Below are 22977 nucleotides of genomic sequence, written 5' to 3' on the forward strand. Positions count from 1 at the left end.
TGGAAATAGCTAGAACATAGCGGTAGTGATCCAAAAGTCAAATCCAGAGCCCAGTCAAATTTCCGGCCAAAACAGCGAGTGCAGTCAGTAGATATCAAATAGCGCTTGCCGTTTGGGTCGGGTTTATATTCACCGTACAGTGTTCAAGCCCACATTCCTTGCTACTGTGCTTTGTGCCTTGCAGGGTCTACTTCATGAACGTTCTACCAGAGCGTGTAGTTTGGCGTTAACGTGGCAAAAACGCCGTATCGATGCGTTAGTGAAATGGGCAACACCAACGCGACGCAATGTGAGTGACGTGTTCTTGGCTCTCTTATTTTCCCACCAAATTGTTTCCATGTTGTTGCTGGTAACTTCGCACTGTCGCTGTCATCTCAGTCGAGGAATAACCACGCAGTCATTGTTGGCATGTAAGTGCGCGTTCCGGATCGATCTGCTCGTGACCGAGGGTGACCCAAAACGGACTTTGACCGGCCAATCGCTCCGGCAGAGGTGTGGGGTGTTTCACTTCCCCCTTCGGGCAGTGCGGAAATGAAGGGTGCATGCATCTTCGGAATGCGTGCTGATTTTACAGCTTTCAGTGAACGAACCTTCCGAAATGGTCTTTTAATTCTTCGGCTTGTTGAAACAGCTGATGCTATAATGGCGCGTGTTCTGCGCTTATCTGCAGCCTTTTTTCTTACGACATTGCTGGTAATTAACTTCGCGTGCAAGCGGGACGCACAGCTACGCGTGCGCATGGTAGTAATCCCGGTTGGATGAAAATCTCCTACCGTTCGTTCCGGTAGTTCGTGGTTTTAGGTAAGTACTGGCAAGCGCGCCAATTCTCGTTGGATCTTGTCGGTGACTGGTAGCCGTTTTCTTTCTTTCGCCGTTTTTACGCGATTGTTCCGGTACGGCAGGCGTTGCAGTATCGAGGTATGTTTTCGGCGCCTTCAGAAGTTGACAGCTGCAGCGGTGGAATACGCGCCGAACGCCACTTACGCACGCCCCTTTGATAATCATTAGGTTGTTTGGCTATCGGAGCTCGCGATCAGAACGCGCACGCAGCTGGCCGGCGCCGTGCAAGCAAAGTACGTGCCTTCACTCGCCGCGCTTGGGAATTCAAGGTTTTGGAAGATATCAGCTTGCACTCGCTACCCTCGTGCGACGGCAGATCAACATCAGGCGCTTTGCAAGGTTAACTGATTCAGTAGGTGAAACGCCCAAATGTCTGCTGCTTTTTACGCACTTTATGCACTAAAATATTTTTCCTCTATAAAATTGTCGTTCAGGCAATGATAAATCCGGCATTTTTCTTGGCATCAAGTTGAGCATTTTGCACAGTACGTTCTTTGTTTTGCACAATTGGCAAATAAGGTCTTGTCACATGATTATTCAGCTATTTTATTTACTGTTTTGCACTTATTGCGTTCTGCAATAACTGTGCAGACGGTGTTCTTTGTTTTGCACAATGGTGCAAATAATGTCTTGACGCATCATTATTCAGCAATTATATTTACTGTTTTGCACTTAATGCATTCTGCAATAACTGTCAATGCATTCTGCAATAACCTATCAAGTTAATTCCATAAATCTACTGCTGAAAAAAGAAACTTTGAAACTTTTGGGTGCGAAATTGCTGTATTTGGTTGTCAAGCAGTGAGGTCCTACTCTAGGTCCGGAAGTTTCCATTTTCAACTATCAAATTCCCCCTTCCTTTTCTCTTTGGGGTCATGAGTATTTCTTGCATGCCTTGCAGCATTCGTTTATACACCTCGAGCTTCATAATCGCTGCGCCTCCTGCCGCCGCTTCTCCGCGACGTTTACGGGATTAGTGTTGCGTGGCTGATAGGTGGTCATGCAGTGTTTTGGTTTTCTTTCGCTTCTCTTTACCTTTCCGAGCGCTAAACAACTTATGGTGACGTCTGTAAGCTAAGTGCACGTTTAGGGCACTTGAAAAAAACAGCTCCATCTTGGTAGAGCGCTCGAACGCCAACAAGGGCTACCCGGGGAGGCGGTTCTGCGCGCTTCTTAGCCGCTCTTGGGGGCGTCGGCGATGGCAGCAGCATGTCACCACTGTCACCTTCGAACACGTCAGCCCAAGTGAATTCTATTTATTGTAGCCTCGTTTAGACCTGATACTGTCACTGTAAGAGGATGACCCGCCGCGGTGGCCCAGCGGCTAAGGCGTTGCGCTGCTGAGCACAAGGTCGCGGGTTTAATTCCCGGCCGCAACGGCCGCTTTTCTGATGGAGGCGAAAAGCGAAAACGCCCGTGCGTACGAGATTTCGGCACACGTTAAAGATCCCTAGCAGGTCAAAATTAATCCGCAGCCCTCCACTACGGCGCGCCTCATCGCCTGCGTTGCGGCGGCACGTTAAACCCTACAATCAATAACTGTAAGAGGATGGTTCGTTTTGCAGCTCAGACAACAAATGCGGTTTTGCTTCGAATATGTACGTCATAGAAAAATATATTTCGAGCATGTGATAACCAAATAGCTGGAAATAACTTGTGCCTTTTATGGAAATATAAGCCACGCGAAAATGTTAAGTACACTCAAAGGCTGTGCGTTGTTAAATATGTACCCACTCATGCCTTATAGCAAGAACCAAGGTATAAGTTAATGAAATGACAAAAAAATGAATGGTCTGCGAGTCAGGAGTAAATAGAATAGTCGTACGGGAATGAAAAAAACCCAGTGCAACTTTGGAAATGCTAAAGACGTTTGTTTAACCAAGGTAGTATTCACCAGACCAACTAGATGCGAAATGCACTGATATTTCGCAAGACATGGGGGGGGGGACACTGAACTATCGTTGTTTATAAATGCAGAGCAATATCAACGAATGAACGTTTTAGTAATCACACACACAAGTTGCGCGTTCACTTTCCGTTTGTTTTTCACCTTCAACGAACGGCTGATCACTCGGCGGACGAATGTTTTGAAGAATACACGGTAGGCAGTTCACAAGCGATACGAGGTGTGGTTGGAAGAGTTGACTGATTGATTTTAGGGCTTCGAAGCGTAGTTTAGTCGCGGACGCAGATTACTCTATAAGCCCGTCTCCGCACTTCTTGTAAAGGATAAGTGTAACAGATGAATCTTTGCGAGTGCTCACCTCGCGACAAGACGAGTAGTCGTGTGCTGACTCCCGCATATAATTTTGCATTATCCATCGTACTTTTTTCGTAGAATGTTCGTGAAATTATTGCCGCATTCGCTTGTCCAGGGTATAGTGATCAATATCTGATATGTGATATTGGCAAGCGTAACTTGCTTGCCGTCAGGTATGAGTGCTCCGCTAGATTATGTAAGCGCACAAAGCCGATTTACATCATGACCGTTGAAGGAAGCACTGCTTACAGAGACACTGCCACTAAATTTCAGGGCAGCGGAATTGCAGTCAGCTGCATGCATATGCCGGCTTGGGGACGCCGACCTGTGACACACCCCTGGCGCTCATACAGACCGAATGTACCACACCAATATCGCGTCGTAAACGTTCATACTCTCAAAACACACCACGCTTGCAAACGGAGTGCCTGCTCCACATTATTCTGTATTTCGAACACGTACAAATGGTAAATTGCAGTCTTGAACGAGCCCCAAAAGCAATGGCGACAGGCGGGAGCGGGCCAGAGAGTCCCGCGGCTGCTTTCGAAATGGGCCGCTAGGGGAATTTCAGGGGTGCCCCTACAGGCCGCGCTCGAGGCGTACTTTTAGTATTTTTAGGGCCCTTTGTGCTTGCGGATGCTACGTAGAATAGCATGTTGAAGTGAGGCAGTTTGCTAAGGGGCAAAAGTAGGTTTTTAATGGTCTTAGTGCACGTTTTCACTCAGTATGCTGTCATAAGAGAGTAAGCGACTGGTTAGGTTCTTATAGGGTCTACTAGATGGCTATTGAAAATAGCGGACTGAACTGTGATGACTACACAAGCTCGGCTAGTTTTTATTAAAAGTGAAAAATATTTAAAGGTGCTTCTGGTTTGCAGTCTGGACATAAATTTAATCGCTAACATGAAATTGGAAACCAGAGTGCAGGAATTTCGTGATTTAATGTGAAACTAAGGCTTCTGTCATTTAAATAATAGCCATCTCATCAGATAGCTTTACGTTATCTTATATCCACAGATAAATCATTTGCAGACTCAGGTAAAACTGAACCATACGTTATCTGCCAAATGTAAGGGGGCTTTTTTTTTTCCGCCTGTAAATTGTCTGTTGCTTTGTCTTTCTTTTCTTGCTGTTTTCACTAAAATGTGATTTGAGTGGTATCGTATTAGAAACTGCACACATTTTGTACCTCAGCATTGCGATTTCATCTGTAGTTGTCCAAAAAAACGCTCACCAGTTAGTTTTTCATGTGGTATGTTTAAAGTCACTTGTCCTCCTTTTGGTTTTCATCGGAGCAAAATATAAAAGCTGTACAAAAAGTTCAAGATTTATTCTTGCAAGAAACTTTTCAAACCTAGTGCGGTGGCTCAGTGACTGAGGCACCCAAGAATGTGGGCTCAATCCATCGCTGCCGTGGCGATTTTTCTCATGGAGTGCAGAAAAATAAAATGCATGAGAATGCAAAATACACGCTCAACGTCCCCAGGTGGTCTACATAAAATCGTAGCCATCCACCATGGTGTACTTGATAGCCAGGGCATAGCTTCGGCACCTAACAGGTAAAACCCTCGGGATCGTATTTTGGAACTTTAATTTAAAGGGCAGGATTAATGCCACGTGCTGTAGAAGGCTGTTTTATTGAAAAAATTCGAACGCATTGTGTTTGTCTCTTCACAATGGCAGTTGTCTTGCTACTCTGCTGACGGTGCTGTCCTTTCTGGTTGTTGCCTCCTTGGCCGAGCAGTGCCCGGGCAGAGCCCGCTGGGTGGCCGTTCAGGCGTGGCGTCGTTCAGCAGTGGGCAGCCCATGGGCTTCCACGAGGTGCACGGGGAGAACGTGCGCCTGGAGCAGGACGGCAAGGTGGCCCGCCGGGCTGAGAGCTTCTGCAAGGCCATCGTCTTCAGCTCCCGCCCCATCCAGGTCAACGAGCGCGTCGTCCTCCGCATCACCGAGCTCTCCAACGGATGGAGCGGGGCACTCCGGTGGGTGGGGACAATGCTTTTTCCTCAGTGACAAGGGGGATAGGGTCGTTGGCCGAGGCAAACCTTGTGAGGAATTTCCAACACTGAATGTTACTGCTTAGCACTTGCTCTTGTGGCTCATGGGAACCACGCCAGGACATGAAGCACGTCTTTTGTCAACATATAATCCAGAGTGTGGTCGGAATAGTTCATAACCCTTTGATGCCCAATGCTGTTCAGGAGCAACAACTCAGCAATATACTTTTTCTCTCGCAATTTGTGGTTTTTTCGACATTTAACACCGTCTGTTGACAGACAAAGGTTCCCGAACCTTCAAAAATTTTAAAAAGATAAAGCAGCACGTACTTCTATGCGGTAAAAAAATTCTTGTTATGCATGTCAACTCGCATCGTGCCCGGCAGCTTAATAGGCTAGTGACAGGTAAGCGAAATTGTGCAGTTTAGTTGTTAGTACAAATGATAACAATACAAACTGTACCTTATTGTCTTCACTTGAACCGCAAATCATGCTGGTCAAGGTATCTTTCTTGTTCAACTGATATATGGGCAGCCAATGCCCGGTGTTTTCCAGTGCCCAGTGTGTCCTAGTGCACATCCTAATGAACCAAAATTTTTTTTTCTGAATTCATATTTGTGATGTCAAAAGTTCTTTTAGGTAATAAAAATGTTTTCACAATATTGAGCTAAAGAATAGTTTTGGGCATCAGAGATAATGCGAGGAGCATGGGGGGGGGGCAAAGCTAGCCTTAAACAACCACGCCATATTGAGGCTCTCCTCGCGCAGTGAGGCAAGCAGGCATTCGCCAGTAGCTTCATTAAGACTGGTTGATGCGGTCGAAACCATAGCTGTTCAAAGTTGCCGTACACCACCAGTTTTAGAAGCTGTTGATGTTTGCATGGCCTTCCCACCCTTCTAGTTGGTGATAAGGCCTCGAGCGCTAGGCTGTCAGCAGCCTCGTTTCCTGCTCCTTCTCTGTGCTACGGCAACAGTGAAATTCCAAATTGAATTTAAAGTGTTGGAGGGGCTTGTCGAAAGGTAAAGCCACTGGCACGGTATTTCCTCAGGTGCAACCTGAATAGAAATCACTGAAGTTTGCAGTTGGTTGGGCTTTGCAGAAAAGTGCGTATTGCTGCCAAGGCAGGCTAGGCAAAAGGCAACTGCCCGGTGAATGGCAGAGCATATTTCATGGAGTTTATGCGTGGCGATCTCAGACACTGTACATTGTTCCAATGCACGCAATTAGGAATGTAAAGTGAGTAAAATTTTTTAGCGTAAAAAGGCAGGGCCACAACTTTTGGATTTGAAAGAGGGGTGGAATGTGAATGCCGACACACCAACAGGAAAATAAGGCCAGCAAATGACACAATGAGAAAAAAATTTGGTTAATTGGCTGAAGTTTACGGTAATACAACAAAACTACACAATAAGCAGGGACACAGTGATGAGAATGCAGACACAACTTGTTAGTTCCTGTACATATGTTATTCTGCATAGGGCCATAAATGCCAACATGAAAAGAGGGCCTCTAACTGTTATGTTTAGGCCCAGGGAGCCCAGGCGGCAAGGACTATCCTACATGAGGACTACTCTATATGGTACTACGCGGTGCTGGAAAGAGTGTTTATTTCGCACTGGATTACAGGCATTGATGGGCACTGGAACGATAAAGGAAAACTAGATGTGTTGGTGTTCATTGGAACAGGGCGCATGCCAATGTATGAGCAGGCGCAAATGTCAATGCACATAGTTTTTCGTTTTCTTTTTGGCTTCTTTACAGTTTCCTTAATGTCATGTCCCTTGTGCACATTTTTGCTCATCACAGTGTGGCAGTTTGTTTCTGGTATGCATACCTAGTATGTGCGTGTTATGCCATTGACCCTTGCCTGCTCCTGTAACGTGCAGGCTGGGCTTCACATCACATGATCCTGTCACGTTGCAAGGCACACTTCCAAAATACGCCTGCCCGGACCTGACCAATAGGCCTGGCAACTGGGCCAAAGCACTCGGGGAAAGGTAAGGCACTCGGCTCGCAGCTTTGTAGCCATGGTCGGCTAGAAGCTGCACCTTGAAATTGGGGGTGAAATTGGGTCGTGTGAACCATGCAAATGAATGGAACAGTATTTGCTGTGGTCTAGCACGGGAACCCTAGTCCTCCCGTGCATTCTGCACATGGTTTATGCGTGGCCACTGTCTGCTCAAATGTTCTCTTGTAATGGGGCTAGTGCAACTGCATTCGGTCAATTCGACACAATGTCTACCTGTGAATGGATCATCTCAAAACTTTATGGCACGGATCGCACAAGTAAGCCGTGTTATGGGGGTCATAAACGCTGTAGAGTTTCATGGGTGTCCAAAGGAAAGCTCGATGCCTCTTTATAGTTTCTCATCTCTTGACACACGCTAATCACGGCCTGTAGGGAGGAGATGTGTGATGTTAAATGCAGGCAACTGTGCCATCTCACATTTTATTTCATTCCCAGTGTTAAGAAATGGGGAGGAACCTTACTGAGCCATTCTTCTGTGAATTGGCAGCGAGTGTGTAAGTTTTATTTTGAGCCCCCGGCCGTCTGTTGAGCTGTGCTCATTGTCGTCTGCCCGTGCTGGTGCGGCTGGCCCCGATGCCAGGTATGCCACGGAGGGCACCCTGCTGCACTACTATGCCAGCAACACGGGCGAGGTCTTCTTCGGCATCAACGGGGAAGAGAAGGGCCTCTTCCTCAACGGGGTGGACACCCGGGCGCCGCTGTGGGCTCTCATCGACATCTACGGCAACACCACTGCCATTGAGATGGTCGGTACGTGGTGGTGCTCGCTCCCTTCTCTCTTGGCAACTCCCCTCCCTGCGTTGGGTGGGGCACAGTACCGCTAGTTGACTCAATATATATATATACTTCAATGATTTTGCAACGGGCCAGAAGGAAAGTTCAGGTAATAGATATGAACAACTTTGCGGTTAACTTAAATTATTACAAATTAGTCCAACATGTATATATATATACACATATGTATATATACACACACACAAATATATATATATATATATATATATATGCAAGCTGTTTTGAGGGGCAAAAAAATCATTTTCATAGGTCTCCAAAAAATACGGTCAGTTTCCCCGCTGTAGCAAAACAGTTAAATCATTTTATTTCAACTGTACTTAACAAGTGTCTGTGCAGATTTTTGTTTTTGCCCTGACCCTCGCTGCATTCACTGACATTGTTTAAAGGGGCCCTGCAGCACTTACCATCGACTACTATGAATGTATTTTGGGGTAAAGTCTATTGTCCCAGCAAGCTCCTCCCGCAAGAATTATGAAAATCTGTTCACTTTCGCCGAAACTACGCGCAATGAGAAATCGCGCATAATCGTTCCCTTTCAACTCGACCGCGGACAGCGCGACGAAAGCTGTGCGCTCTCTCCCGGAGAGGGGGGGCGGCTCGCGGCATTCTCTTCGGCGGCTTTTTATATATCACAGGCAGGGGAGTTTTCTCATTTTCTCTGCAACGTGGAGGGTTCTAATTCCGGTGGGGTGTCACAAAAAAGCAGGCATGGGTGCCTGCTCGCAAGCGTGCTCGGGTTGGTAGGGAGTTTTTGAAGCAATAAACGTGTGTTGTCGAGTGGTCTGGTTGAAAGGGAAGTATGAGCTCATCACTCAAACTCCGCGCGCACTCAAAACACAAAAGAAATGGCAAAACTGTGCCTACAGGCTCAGGCATAGAAGAGGTTCGTACACAGCGCTGACGATGGTGGATCGTCACAGGAAATGGGAGAAATTAGCCGCAAAGTCGACCAGTGACAGCCGATCGGGCAGCCATGGCCTCAATAATGCTGTTTAGGCCATGCGAGGGGTGCATAATGAGAACTGGAGAGAGCGCGGTTGGTTTTTCCTCGTGTTTCACAGCGATTTGCGTGCTCACCACTTCACGTGCACGTGCAATATTTGGCTCAGGTATTTCTGGTAGTGTAAGCTAAGCGTCGCGCAGGCTTTCTTGCACTGCTCAAAGAGTGTTGCAGGGTCCCTTTAAAGGATCATTTGTACACCCAAGCTTGAGAGCTCAGCTACTTGGGGGGGAAAAAAAGCATGAAAAGTGGTTAGTATTTCACTGAGCAGCATGATGGCAGTGATTGTTGCACAGTGTTACCTAAGCTACCGTACTCCCCCACGTTGCTCAAATCCAGGAGGATCAGGGTGCGAAATGTAGCATGGCTCCTTCACGAGTCTCCTTCTTAGGTCCATACCTTTTGCCAGGCTTGTTTGGTCTTTGTTTTAGGGTGAAAATTACTGTAATGGCTTGTTTCCTTGTTCTTGTTTCATTGCAGAGGATGAGCTAGTTCTAAACAACCACAATGACATCCTCAGAACCGGTGAGTGAATTTGAGCCCCACTTTTGTATCTAGACGGGGGTGTTTGTTTTGCAGAGAGGTACATTATTCGTAATCCTTCTGTCTTGGCACCGTAGAAACGTTAGGTGTGGTGCAGTGGGCATCCAGAACGGTTGACCGCATGGTTTTGGAAGGATAGATCTGTCTGTGAATATAATAATACATATATATATAGTCTCCCTGTGCAGCTTTTTATGCCGGGGAAATTTACTTTGTTGCTTAGTCTTTGAAGGGAACCTGGCATCAGAATTAGTTTGCAATGCCTCTGCTTCAGTTGTACCTACAGCTCCGTGCCTGTGCATGTTTTGCAGTTTCCATGGGAGCTGGTAACGTGGAGGATCTCATTCGTCAAATGGAAGAGCTGGCAGCAGACCCCACACCGGTTTTACTGAATCCTGAGGTATTGTGCCCTGCGTACTTGCAGACCTGACCAGTACTCGCACACTGGGGATGCGTTCAAAAGTTCAAAATTTGCCTCTGGAGGGGAAATGTAGATGGGGTTAACTGCAACGCACCGATGTAGAAACAAGACCTTGCAGGGGCACTGCACTTTTCGCCATTGCTGCAGAGTGGGGACAGTGATAGTTGGTAACAAAAGGACGCCACGGGATATATAGCGCGGAAGTCATAATTTGGTCGCCAAAATTGTGGCTTCACGCTTGTGATGTGTGGCTGTGTACACCATTCGTACATTCGGCATATTGCTACTCGTAAAAATGTGGCCTATGCATTTGAATGAGGCACATTTTTGGGCAAGTTGGTATTGCGTAGGGAGACGAGTAAAGTGCAAAAATTACCCAAAGAAGGCGAAGGAGGACAACAGGGGCAAGTGCTTGTCCTCATTGTCCTCCTCTGTCGTCTTTGTGTAATTTTTGCGCTTGTTCCGTGAAGATGTGTGCTGCCTCTACTTGCAGAATGGTGTGAGGGGGCTTGGGAGTAGCTCGCATTCCTTCCGTTGTGCGGGTGCATTGTTGCTGCATGTCTCTGTGTGCGTTCCTATTCGCGGACAGCTTTGTAGACAGGTTACAAAGAAGTCTAATTGGACGTCTATGGGAAGAACAATTGGAATCGCGCCGCGGTCACCAACACAGACAACTTTGTAGCAGACATGTTGAGAAACGGAAGCTGCAGGTTTCGTAAATAATATTACCGTTATTATTATTGACACTATTTGATTCAAAAACTAAACAACGGTATCTTCCTCACTAGTAAACTATACTAAATAGTTCAATAAAATAACCAGTTAATTTGTCACAACATTAGTACAGAAAAAGGTAGCGCTGGTGTCTCTTAGTAGTTTAGACAGGAAGGTAGCCTGCATCGTTGCTGACTTTGATGCCGTCTCCTCGAAGCAGTCTTCGTTGACTGCTTCGTTCGAATTGGAACGGGGCTTAACATGGGCTGTCCGTGAAGACTGCAACGAAGCCGTCTAAAGGGGAAATTGGAACGCACCCTCTGAGTGTTCTCGTGGCCCACTGTGTGTGCAGGCATCCAGCGGTGCCGAGGGAAGTGACGGGGCGCCCCCGCGCCAGCCCTTCCCGCCCGCCCGCAGCCGGCCAATAATGCAGCACAGCCCGGCCACCATGAGCCCCTGGGTGCGGCTCGCCTTCCACCCCACGCTGGGACCGAACACCCGGCTGGACCCGGACGACAGGTAGGGCAGGGGGAGCGGGTTGCACCCGAGTCTGAAGTGCTTGGCGCTGCACTTGGCTGGCCCTATTGCTTTTATTCACTGGCGAGGCGTGCACGCAGGCAACCGTGTTAGTGCGCCGTCACTCGTTACGTTGGGCTCCGCGGGATGGCGGTACTTGTCCGTGCTAAGCACATGACTGTGTTGCACGTTACGAACTCTGCCTCAGCGGACGCAAAGTATTGCCGCGAGTCCAATGTGAGTGTGGTTAATAACATCTCTGTTGACACCACTGTTGAGAACCGGGTCGAAACGGAGCAGACAACGCACGCCAGTGGGGTGTTTTTTTTCCCCCGGCGTGCGGGCGCAGTGGCCCAAGCCGCGCCATGTCCGTGGCGCATCAGCCATGTCTGTGGCCGTTTCCAGTGTTGCCAAGCGAAGAAATTGACGGCTAAACTTTTCAGCGAATACCACCTATAGTGTGGCAGTTGACGCGAGACCGGTGTCAACTGCTAGCAAAGCAGCAGCTAGCCTGTCATTGTAATCGCAATGTTCGCTTGATGGTTTTCCACTTTTAAGTTTTAACACTTTTGTGACCGCAGAAAAATTGGTTGTTTTTGGGTGTTCCAGGAAGTATGTTTTCTTGCCACAGAAAATGATTGATGCTGAAGTGTAAAATACGAAATGATAAAGAATAGTGCTTTCTAACAGCAATAATTTCAAACAACAGATTTGTTACAAATTTTATAAAAAGATTATCAAGACAATAAAATAGCAAAATAAAAAAAATGATGAAAACATCAATTCCACTTTGCACAGGGTATACATAAAACACTTTGAAATATGCACATTGAATATAAGACTTCTGTAGAACAATACAACAAAAATGAGCTCTGTAAGTACAAAATTTATTTACATACAAAAATCTAAATATAAACACGAACAGCCATGCTGGAGCGCCTGGGCCGTCTTCGTGGAGAAAACTCTACTCTCTCTGCAGTCAGCGCCAAATGGTCTCCCGAACAAGGTCGACACCCTGCAGATAAGAGCTGTGGCCTTTAGAACAGGGCCAAATATGTTTACAACAATGCACGCCCGCGATAGGGCTACCGGAAAAGAAACCGAAACTCACCGTCACACACTTGGTGATGGTCTGATGAAAGTCTTCGGTGTCTGTACTAAAGTCTTCCATGTCTGTGGTGCTACCGTCATGCACAGATTCAAGCTCGTACATCAGAAGCCATCTCAATTCGCCATTCGTGCGAAGCATTTGCTAGCGTTAGCGGTCCACAAGCGCTCGGAGAGCGCCAAAATCGATAATATACTATCGATGGGAATAGGCGCGGTCACAAAAGTGTTACGGCAAGAAAGTGAGCTGCAGCGATAGTCTGCACACGATTTGAGGAATCCCTTGTTTAAAGCGTGCACACGCACATTTGGCAGAATTGTGGTCACACACTTGTTTATTTGATGCACATTTTTATGGACAGGGCAGCTCCATCTTGGCGCAAATTTAAAATTTTGAATCGCTGAAAAAGCTGGGGGGTGGGGGGTGGGGGGGGGGTTGCTTTTGGGGCACTTTATAATGCTCTTGGCAGAGCTTTGGTGTGCACCACCATAGCAGGGAAGGTGGGTATGTGGAGTTGATGGCGCCACCTTCCTTCATTCCCCTGGCAGGATGATAGCGGAGCGGTGCGACCTGGGCGAGCGGCGGGCGTTTGTGTTTGTGTCGCGCGCCCTGTACCCCAACGAGCGGCTGCTGGTGAAGGTGCTGGGCCTGGACGCGGAGCTGTCGGGCTCGCTGGCCTTTGGCCTGACCACCTGCAACCCGGCCTCCCTGGCCAGCCAGTCCACCGAGCTGCCCAGCGACCTGGACGCCCTGCTCGACCGGCCCGAGTACTGGGTCTTCCAGAAGGACATCCCCTGCGCCCTCTACGACGAGCTGGTCTTCGTCACCGCCGACGACGGTGGGTCTCTTCCTGTTTGGTTTTATCATGGAGTGTGCCCACTGGGGTGGTGGCACGGTGGATAAGGCGTCGTGCTGCTCGCGGGTTCGATCCTGCCGGTGATGGTCGCTTTTCAGATGAAGGTGGGAAGCAAAAAAAAAAAAAAAAATTGAAGTTGTTCCACTCAGTGGGAAAGCTGTTAGAAGAGCAGAGCAGTGATTCACCATAATAAGCTGTTGCACCGTTATCCGCTCACTGATACCACCCTATGAAATTCAAATTTCCCGCCTTCGAAGTGCCCCCTGCCTGAAACTGCGCCAGCGGGAGTTCCGTTCTTTTTGTGCTCGCTTTTCCTCCCGCACGTGCCGGCATCGCACTGCCACTTTTTCTCGCTTACTATCGTAAAAACCAACCCAACGAGTGTTCCTAACTAAATGAACGCGGGCGCTGCCGGTTAATTACGTATATTTTGCCTCAAATGTACCTACAGTTTTCTTTGCGCTAAACAGCGGGGAGATGCATGACAAGCGCCAGCGGTTCACGAGTTTCAAACGCTTACGACTATATAAACCACTTGGCTTTCTTAGCCTCTGAGTAACACCTCGACGACAGCCACTATGATGGAACGCCGTGTGGCTCTACTTGGGTCCAGCGAGAGAGCTACAATGACAAAGCTTTGCACTTGGCTCTGCACGATAACAAGGCTCTGCGCTAAGTGCTCTGCACTTCAAACGCCTGTCCGTGTGTCGAGATTTTGGTACACATGAAGATCCCCTGCAGGTGGTCAAGATTTATCCACAGCCGTACACTACAGTGCGCCCATAGCCCTGGTGTAGCTTCCGCGCATTAAGCCCTCGAAATAACTTCACGTTAAAGTGAAGTTATTTGAAGAAAGTGAATTCACTTTCTTCACTTAGAGATTTTTGGAGGAAAAAGAGTCTGTGTGCGAATCTTAGCACCCCTTTTTCTAAGCAACCATGGCAAAACGGATTTTGGACACGTGTTAGCGGGCACAAGTTGATGTTGTGACCAGGTCATCTGTAAAGTCTTTAATTACGAACCATTCCGACAGAACAGGTGACGACCTGCTGTGGGATAGAGAGAGTGGTGGCTCAAGTGGTGCAGCGGACTCGAGGTGTAGTGAGTGGCTGAGTATCAGACATAAGCAGTGGGTTCACTCTGTACAAATTTTCCTCTTGAACGTTTGCCTAATGAAACATCATTCCTTGCGCCCGTCTCGTCGCGATACAGCCACAAAAAAGTGTGTGTGGGGGCGGGGGTTAATTTATGTTATTTGAATCTGAGCACCCGCCCCGCATTTTGGGCATCGCAATCATGGGGAAAAAAAGGGAGTGCTTAGAATAGAGTACATACGGTATTTTCCCACTTTTCCTTTTGTTCTGCTGTCTTGAAGAAACTCGTAGCAGTGCTCCTCATCAAGCATATGGGAAGAGCTGTTAAAACTGCAACCACCGGTACAATTCGCAGTGCCTTGTGTTTTTGAGCTGCAATTTACGTGGCCGTTTGTTTCCACTTTCAGGAAAAGTTCAGTACTCTCAGAACAATGGTCCTTTCAAGACCATCATGTACGTGGATGGCACGCAGAAGTTTTATGCTTTCTTTGACATTGCCGGCCGTGTGACGAAGATCAAGCTGGTTGGTACGTGCCTCTTCTTTTCTTTATTTCTGCATCGCCCCTCTTGTAGCGCAGGGTGTAGCTTAAATGCATGAGCAGTCACCACAGCTGAGGTTGCTATGCTGTGCAATCTTAGTGTTTTCATACAGCAGGCAGCTGTTCCTTTTCGCTTACTGCTATTGCCAACAACAGTTCAGGTCATTGGGCACAGAACACAGGAGGCTAGGCACGTGGGTGGATTGGGGGAGTCTCACTGTAGTCGGGGAAGTTAACAAACAGGAGTTGACTAGGGGAATAAAAATTTATCAGGAAAAGTTTTGCTTAAAGTGCACTCTGGAATTGGGTGGGTTGTTGCCTGGCACAACTCTGATTAATTTTGGCGCAAACCGTTTGCATTAATAGGCTCGAATTTCGTACAGTGCTTACTCGCATAACGAGTGCGCTCATTGCATAGGCAGCAAGGAACTCGCTGCTCACTTACAATTATGCCAGTGCAGCTCAATGCTGCATCTTATAGATTGCCCCAGGCACAGCATGCTGAGTGTCAACCTGTGCTTGAGGCATAAATAGCTGCCCTCTAGCTTCATGGTCAAGCTGCCTGTCATCTGTAGAACCGGTCTGTTGCTTCCACTGTTTTGTACATTCCCCCCTCCCCGTGTTTTGCCACAGTGGTGCCGATTATTTCAGTGGGGCAGTGAAAGTGGGTCCTTATGTTCCTGTGTTGAGGTCGTTATAAAGGGTGCACCATCTCAATGTGACCAAAGAGGAAAGGGAAAGGGAACGAAGATGAGGTATACACTGTCGTTTGCCTGTATGAAATCGAGCATGACGTCCTTCCAAAGTGGGTGGTGCGATTGCGGCACAGTTGAGGGCAGGTGGGTTTCTGGGGGCCAAAAAACGGTCAAAAATTTGTTTTCCAGAAAATGGCATTTGCGGCGTCCAGGGCCATTTTCCTATCAGTCTGCAGATTTCCTCATCGTAAGGCACTATATTTTACTGTAATTAGCATTCTAAAGTGCACTCTACAGTTCAGTTCAAGCAGAATTTGACGGTGAAACGGCACTTTCCTTGCAACGCTAAGCTAGCATTTTGCCCTCAGATATCTCGGTACTTAGGTACTAACGGACAAAAAATTATAAAAACTTAATTATTTAAGGATGTTGATAATTCTAGTTCAGCTAAAAGAGCACAAAATTTGAAAGAAAATGATATATACGTTATGTAGATACCTTTATTAGATGCCGAGAAAAATGTACCTCAAAATGGCCAAAAATGCATGGGAAGTATAGGGCTTACCCTGTGCCCCTAAGACAAGTCTGCCCCCTTACAACTGCCTGTAGGATGACAAAATTTCGCTGTGGCAGTGCATTTCTGTCAAATGGAGCCGTCGGTGTTACTGCGGCTGGGTTTTCGATGGCAGGGGTGGAAATGGTTGGGGGGCTGCCATGGGGGCATGCCTGGCGTGGGGGAGGTAAAGATTCGGACGACCAACTTGCAGGGAGCAAGCGCGGCCCTCCTGTTGACCCGAGCGAGCAGGCGCCGGAACCCGTGCCGGACAAGTCACCTGAGAAGACTCCACTGGACGGTGAGCGCCACTGGCAAAACGATCGTTTCTGCTCCTCACATTCCAGGAGATAAACTTGCCAAAAGGGCTGCACATTTAAACTTTGGGCGAAAGCAGCGGCGCCAGATTCATTTTTCTCTTTTTTTTTTCTTTCTGTAGATTCTATTTACAAACAAAAATGAGCCTGTGTTGACACATTATATCGGAGCTTTGTAATCGATTTTACAGCTTACTGATGTTCACGATTGGATACCAGCTAACCTCTGAGTAAATGTAGGAAAAATGATTTGATAACAAAAAATGGGAAATATTTGTCCAGCATTGCACTTAAATCTCTTTTATTGCAACAGCGAAGTGAAATGAGCTCTGTGTTTTATGGGCTGGGTGGTTGTATTGACAAATTTGCCTGTAAAACAGTTTGATGTTCCGAGAAACGAAGAAAGAAAAATGAGATCCAAACAGGCACGAAGGTTCAGGTGCACGCTGCACTTTGGCGAAATTTTCAGAGATCTGTAGGTGCGACCATATTTTTTAATGCTTGCGAGTGTTCCCTCTCTTTCACTCACTCACCCACACACACGCACACGGAGAGAGAGAGCATTGTACATTGTTTTTGCTAATGTAATTTCGTTTTAAGGCCCGGGGGGGAGGGGTAGTTGTCCGGTGCAGTTCCCACATCTTCTATTACAGCTGTGCCCGTAGTGAAATCATGAGAACAGTGGCTGTCATTGGCCATCACTTGTGGCAAGAATGATTTTCAGTTTCTACTTACCCTGTTCTAAAGCATGCTCTGTGATAAGCTCTGTTCTTGCAGTGCACACTGGTAGTCTCTCTGTCAGCACCAGTTACCATCACCAAATGCTGCTGCACATATTGAGGGGCCTCTGAAGTTAGCTTCTAAATGCTCCTGGCACTCTCTACCCCCTTTCCAGAACAAGCCGACACGGACTGCCGCATCTGCTTCGAGAAGTCTATCGAGAGCGTGCTGTGCAACTGCGGCCACTCGCTGACGTGCCACGAGTGTGGCCTGAAGCTCCTGAACAGCCGCAATCCCCAGTGCCCCGTTTGCCGACAGCGCATCCTCAACGTCATCCGCGTCTACAGGGCCTGAGCACCCGACTGTCTGGGTTCCTACGGGGGTGTGCTTTCTGGATCAGGGAGCGAACTGGTCACCAACTGAGGCTCGAGTTGACTTTTGCTTCCTTTCAACCTGCAAATCAAGCTGCCTTCCTCGTCAACTACGCTGGGTTCTGCAAGTCGATTCGCCTGGGTGTGAACGACCACCAACGAGGCCCCCTCGACTACTGCTTGCGACGTCTCACGCCCGTTCAAAATTGCTCATGTGGTGGCTGCGTTTCAAGCCTGAGTAAATGAGCGAGCTGCATGTCTGTTGTGATTGCGTGGATGCCTTGACAACACAGATTCTGTGCCTGTCAACGCAGCAGATTGTGCTATCTGAGGCGTGAAAAGTGATGCACCTCTTGTGTTGTACAGTGTCGGAGTTTGAGTTTTACGTTATAAATTTCGCTTCCACTCTTCGTTTTCCTGCTGTTGCCCAATTGGCACTTACCCTGAAGGTGTAAGCTTGCACGGTTATTGATAATAAATGCGCGTTATGGAACTAGCTTTGAGTTTTCTCCGTTTTTATCAATTCTGTTGGGGAAATTTTAACTTTTGTGAAGCTATGTGACAGGTCGCTAAACGCAAACCATGTCTACTCGCAGGCAGGCATTTCCTCGTGGCAGCAACAGTTACAAGTACAGGCATATAAATTGTAGTTGTAGTAAGCCTGGTATACAAGTACCCTTGTGTAGGCACATAGGTTACATGATTACATAGCAACCGATTTTCAGGCTTATATTTTTGATTACGCATTCGTTTTATGCTTCTTCTATTGAGTGGTCGTCAATGTTATATCTGGGTACTATGAAGCCCTTACATCACTAGAGCCTTTTGTGAGGAGGTATACAGAATGTATTTGCATGTGGCGAGAGCAATGTTTGTTAACAATGCATGTGAAGCACTGCAGTGCCGAGAGCCCACATACATTGTGGATCTGTTGTTGTAGCAGCAACAAGGACTACTATCGTTACAAAGGGGGCATGGTGTGTGAGCTATATAGGCTCGCCATTATAGGCATTGCCTGATTTTTCAAAGGGCTTTTCTGTATACAGCGCTGAATGCAACAAAGGTACTATAAACACATCGTGACTTTTTATCTTGTCTGGTTACTTCATGTAAACTGTTTTGTGTATTTGTCACGCAAAGTGGCAGTATGTGCATTCTCAGAACTTTGAGATGTGTGAAAAAGTTTTCACAGAAAAAAAAATATGCAATAAAAAATTTGGGGGGCTTGAGGCGTATTTTGTTATCCCAAGAAGCATTTCATCTAGGCCAGGAGGTCTCAAGCTTATTGCCCTCACACCATGTAAGCGCCACAGGAGAAATGCTAGTAATGATGTATGTAGACAAGATATGCTTGGTTTAAGTGGCCATGAAATGTGTATCCTAGTTACATTTGAGAAAACTAACCTTGATGACTCCAAGCTTCAAAAATGTTTTTGCCAAAAAAACCTAAAATATCAAAACTTTCAACTTTCCAACTATGCACCATTAGCTGGGATTATTGGATGGGGGTACCATAGGTGCCATGTGAGAAAGTTTGGCTAGGCACGCTGTTCAGTGTGTAATTGTTCTTGAGGCGATATTTTTGCATAGCCTGTTCTGCGCGAACGTGGTGTTGGTGCGGCTACAATGGCTCCGGAAGGTCCCACTGCCTGAGATGTCAACATGTCCGCCCACAAATTGTCATCTCATTAAGTTGCAAACGTGCGTATGCACTGGCGTGTTACAGCCTTATTGGCTGTAATATGCCATGGGGTATTAGGCTGCTTAAGGTATGCGGAGGCTCAATGCAGCCATTTTATGATGTTGGCAACCACAACCCACAGCTCAACGTACAATGACGTTTACGTTTGCGGCAAGTCGTGGGACTCAAATGTACAGATAATGTAACATCGACTAAATGTAAGCCAAACAGCGTACCCATTCGGGTGGATTGGCCAGGAATGATGACAGCTGCTGTCTGATGCTTCAAATCGATTTATCGATTTAACAATTTGACTGCAATGCAAATTACCCACAATTCTCGCGTATCTACTCAAAGGGAGGGCCAGTAACAATGAAAGCTGCTGCCAAAAGCTCTCAACCAATTCTCAGTGGCTGTGGTGTCAACCTACCCACACTTAATTGCTCAGCAAGGCTATCAACACAAGTAAGAGCTCTGAAGTGCCTCCAAATTTTTGATCCGGCTTAGTTGTTTGAGTGTTGAAATTGCCATTATGGTTACTCTGACGTGGCAATCCTTGAAGGAGCCAAGCTTTTAGTTTATCTTGGTTTAAACGTATTGTGGAGACGCTACAGAAAACACTCCCTTCAATAGCCAGGTCCTGTCTGCCACACACCAACTATAGCATTATTGCTACCCAAATCAGCTGGTTGTTTTATTTTAAACTCCTAAATGCTCTTTTGAATGGTCATCCCATCTGTTGATTTTGTTGCACTTTATGGTAGCTGTGCTTGGTGCTGTTAATGTGTATAGCTGCTATATAAATGTTACTGCTCTCCACAGACTTTTATACTAGCGTTCCATCTTTTTGTGTTTTCGTATTTTCTAGAATTCTTGCAGCAACAATGCCAACCTGTAGTCACCCTGCCTACTCCAAAAATTTGATTTGTCAAAAATTATTTGTCTATATGTTGTGTGATTGAGCAAATTTTGTGTGGTGACTGCTGAGAACTTTGTGTGCGCTTTTTTGTTCTTTGGCGGTGACATGTTGTGGTATTGCTGAGCTTCTTGAGCTTTATGTGCAATGCAGTACAATGAGCTAAAAGTGGAATAAAAAAGATTTTATTGGGTCCATTGTGTAAAAAATTATTCTGCAAATATTTGTAAAGCTGGTTTGAAGCTTCAATATCTTTAAAAGAAGGAAGGTTTGATTTATAAAAACCGATGTTGTACACTTCATCGATATGCCGAGATGCTTTTCTATAGTTACGGGCATCAAGGGTTGCTTGGAAGCAAATTTAAATTGATACTGATTCGTACTGATTTATTGATTGATTGTTGGCCCAGCTGCTTTGAGGTGTCAATATGCCAGACGCTACTCAAATGGAGGTGTGGGATGGAGAAGGCTCCGGCCGATTAAACTGAAAGAAGTCTGCGCCTTCTCTCTCAGCAATATGTGGATTAATATTAGTCACAAATGAAACTGCCAAACTAGTTTTGTTTCTGATTAATTAACACATGTTTTCGAAAGGGAAGGAGCAGACCTATTTTGGTTGGTCTTGGGGCATCTTTTGTCTCCTCTACCTCCACATGGTCACTTTAGAACCTGCTATCTACGACAGGACTAAATCTTTAATTGGGCTGGTTTAAACTTTGCTCTAGGTTGTCGTAATAGCTGGTGTTAGATGCTCTTGCTTGGTCAGAAAAAAAAAGAACAGGTTCGGAGTGGGCTGTACAGCCCTCGCACCTGCTCTTGGGCTCAGTAGCTGAAGTTGAAGCTGAAAATTGCAAATTTGGTGTCATTACTGAAATGTCGAGGCGTAGAAAGCATCTGATTCAGTCGCACTGAGTGGGCTATAATTGGTTTAACCCTTGCACAGGCACAGGATACAGTATAAAGAAGCGCTGCTTGCGCTTACTTTGCCAGTTGTATTTAGGGGGAATAAAGCATTGTCTGCTCCCCTTTTTTGTTCAGTTGCGTGAGTTGCAGCCTAAGATGTAATGAGCACAAAATGGTAGGCTTTGAACACGTTCTCATTAGACCAGCCTCCTCTCACTCTTTGGTAGCCTAAGCATGCCAGCCGCACCACATTTATGGTGTTTGACTTGCAGTTGATGCACTTGCGCTCATGCTGCATCTGTTATTTTGTGAGGTATACTTTTTGTCCCGCATTGCCTTCATTTAGTAGGTAAACGAACTTTAAAATACTCTTCAAAATCATGCATGGATGATGTTTGCTTATGCTACTAACGCTGAAAGATGGAATGCTCTTCGAAAATTGGATACCTTGTACTTTGTTATATGTGAAACCCAAAGTGGTTGCTCTTGCTGTTGTAGGCTGTCAAATGTGCAGTGTTGCACTTTGCTGGAGCATTCTGTTGGCCTAGTTCATTGTATGATTTATACTGTAATTGATTTTTTCATAAAGTTCTATTTTTAACCATTGCGTATTCTGTGTGCATACCAGGCACGCTATTATACATTACCTCTGTCAGTGAATTTGGTTCTCGTTTTTAAGCAGTTTGCTTATATTGAAAAGGAATATAATGTACCAGCAGTATTAAATAAAAAGAAAAGCCCTCAAAGGTTTGCTGCTCACCTTATTACTACTTTTTAGTCATGTTTCAGAAATGCACTTGTTACAAGGTGCTGCACATGTGCTGCTAGCTGTTGCAAATAAAGACTGCTTGCACTCTAAGAAATAGCCGCCTTCACCACAGCGCTCCCGAGCTACCAATAGCTTGACCAAATGTGTGAACTTGGCAAATGATGTGGCCCTACGTGGGATTGGGGTAAAAAGAAAATCTGAGCAGGAACAGCGCAAGGTGTGCATTTGCACAAGCTTGAAATATTTTCTCACACCTGTGAATTGTGCTACCAGTAAATACAGGTATCACAAACTGAAGAAGCAGCGCGTTGAAAATAGCAGGGGTATACGAATGGCTTGTTTGGTGCATGCAAAAAAAAAAAAAAACAATTGGAGGCCCAATTGGACCAGCCGAAAACACAATTTGGCCAATTAATGGAACCATTTGCATTTTCAAATGGTTCCAATTGAACCAATTGTTGTGCCCTCGGCAGGTCCAAATGGTCCTCCCATTGTTTTTCGACTGCCCACGCAGGCTCACTCACGAGCGCACTCGCACACCCTCAGCCTCACCATCGTTTTGGGCTGGCAAGTGCGAGCGCCACTCACCACTCGCGAGTGCATGAGCGCCACTTGCAGTGAGCCCCGCTCACCACTCGCCAGTGTCAGTGCACTCGCCACTTGCGAGCGTGGGCGCCACTCGCGGTGAGGCCCGCTCACCACTGACGAGTGCGAGCGCCACCACTCACGAGTGTGAACACCACCAGTTGCAAGTTGACTCACCACTCACCAGTATGCGCGTACCTACGTACGTTACTCACCACTCGGGAGTGATGCATGGTGGCGCTCGGCAATGGTACCGGCCTGAGCCTTCTATTGTAAATAGAAGGCTCTGGTACCGGCCACTTGTGAGACGTGGTAGCGGCTGACGCTGATCACACTAGAGAGTACGTGTTATAATTAGGGTTGTTCATTTTCGGGTTTTATATTTTAACACAAAAGTGTTTCATGCCGGGATACACCAAGATTTTACTGACGTCATATCCGTCTCGGAAATGATGGCAGTAAACCTCTGCCGAGCTGACCCGCAATCAGGACGTCGCGATCGCCAAGTACTCCCACAGCCGCCGACGCGCACATCATGCTCATCTGCAGTGCTGCACATTTTACTTTGGCGTAGGTTGATTCCCATCACAGAGGAATCAACCAGAGTTTTCTTGTCGTTGTCCGTCAGCAGGATTGTTGAGCAGAATACGCTTTGAGGAAAAGCGAAATATCCACGAATATCGACACATAGGCGTTCTCGTTTTTTGCCGCCTTCAGACAACAGCTGCAGCGATCGGGATCAAATGGATCAAACC

The 22977-nt window shown here is 46.7% G+C and overlaps 2 protein-coding genes across 4 annotated transcripts in view; one reads left to right on the plus strand and one right to left on the minus strand.

The window, feature by feature from the left end:
- The window catches only part of LOC144144804 (DNA repair and recombination protein RAD54B-like), a 39681-nt gene extending 38647 nt beyond the window's left edge, over positions 1–1034 (minus strand). Inside the window, exon 1 of the mRNA XM_077676310.1 lies at positions 774–1034. The gene's annotated coding sequence lies outside the window, so the exon portion shown is untranslated. The remainder of the gene's footprint in view (positions 1–773) is intronic.
- Positions 51–21614, plus strand: LOC144144805 (protein neuralized-like). 3 transcript variants are annotated; one of them, XM_077676311.1, is made up of 11 exons: positions 51–289; positions 4844–5081; positions 6984–7094; positions 7707–7876; positions 9402–9446; positions 9776–9864; positions 10952–11118; positions 12772–13061; positions 14581–14700; positions 16175–16261; positions 17173–21614. In XM_077676311.1, the coding sequence occupies exons 1-11, from the start codon at positions 265–267 to the stop codon at positions 17349–17351; spliced, it is 1521 nt and encodes a 506-aa protein (XP_077532437.1). In that variant the 5' UTR covers positions 51–264; the 3' UTR covers positions 17352–21614. The 3 variants fall into 3 exon arrangements, with proteins under 3 accessions (XP_077532437.1, XP_077532439.1, XP_077532438.1); XM_077676313.1 differs by lacking the exon at positions 51–289 and adding an exon at positions 778–801; XM_077676312.1 differs by lacking the exon at positions 51–289 and adding an exon at positions 1176–1192.
- The last annotated feature ends 1363 nt before the right edge of the window (positions 21615–22977 follow it).

The sequence above is a fragment of the Haemaphysalis longicornis genome, unplaced genomic scaffold (genome assembly GCF_048455015.1).
Source record: "Haemaphysalis longicornis isolate Haplotype H1 unplaced genomic scaffold, Haemaphysalis longicornis Haplotype H1 scaffold_7, whole genome shotgun sequence".
Lineage (NCBI taxonomy): Eukaryota > Metazoa > Arthropoda > Arachnida > Ixodida > Ixodidae > Haemaphysalis > Haemaphysalis longicornis.

Coding starts and splice junctions, on each gene's coding strand:
- LOC144144805 (XM_077676311.1), top strand. CDS start 265: ATGGGCAACACCAACGCGACGCAAT. Junction 9,865..10,951: donor CGGTTTTACTGAATCCTGAG/GTATTGTGCCCT, acceptor CTGTGTGTGCAG/GCATCCAGCGGTGCCGAGGG. Junction 11,119..12,771: donor CGGCTGGACCCGGACGACAG/GTAGGGCAGGGG, acceptor TTCCCCTGGCAG/GATGATAGCGGAGCGGTGCG.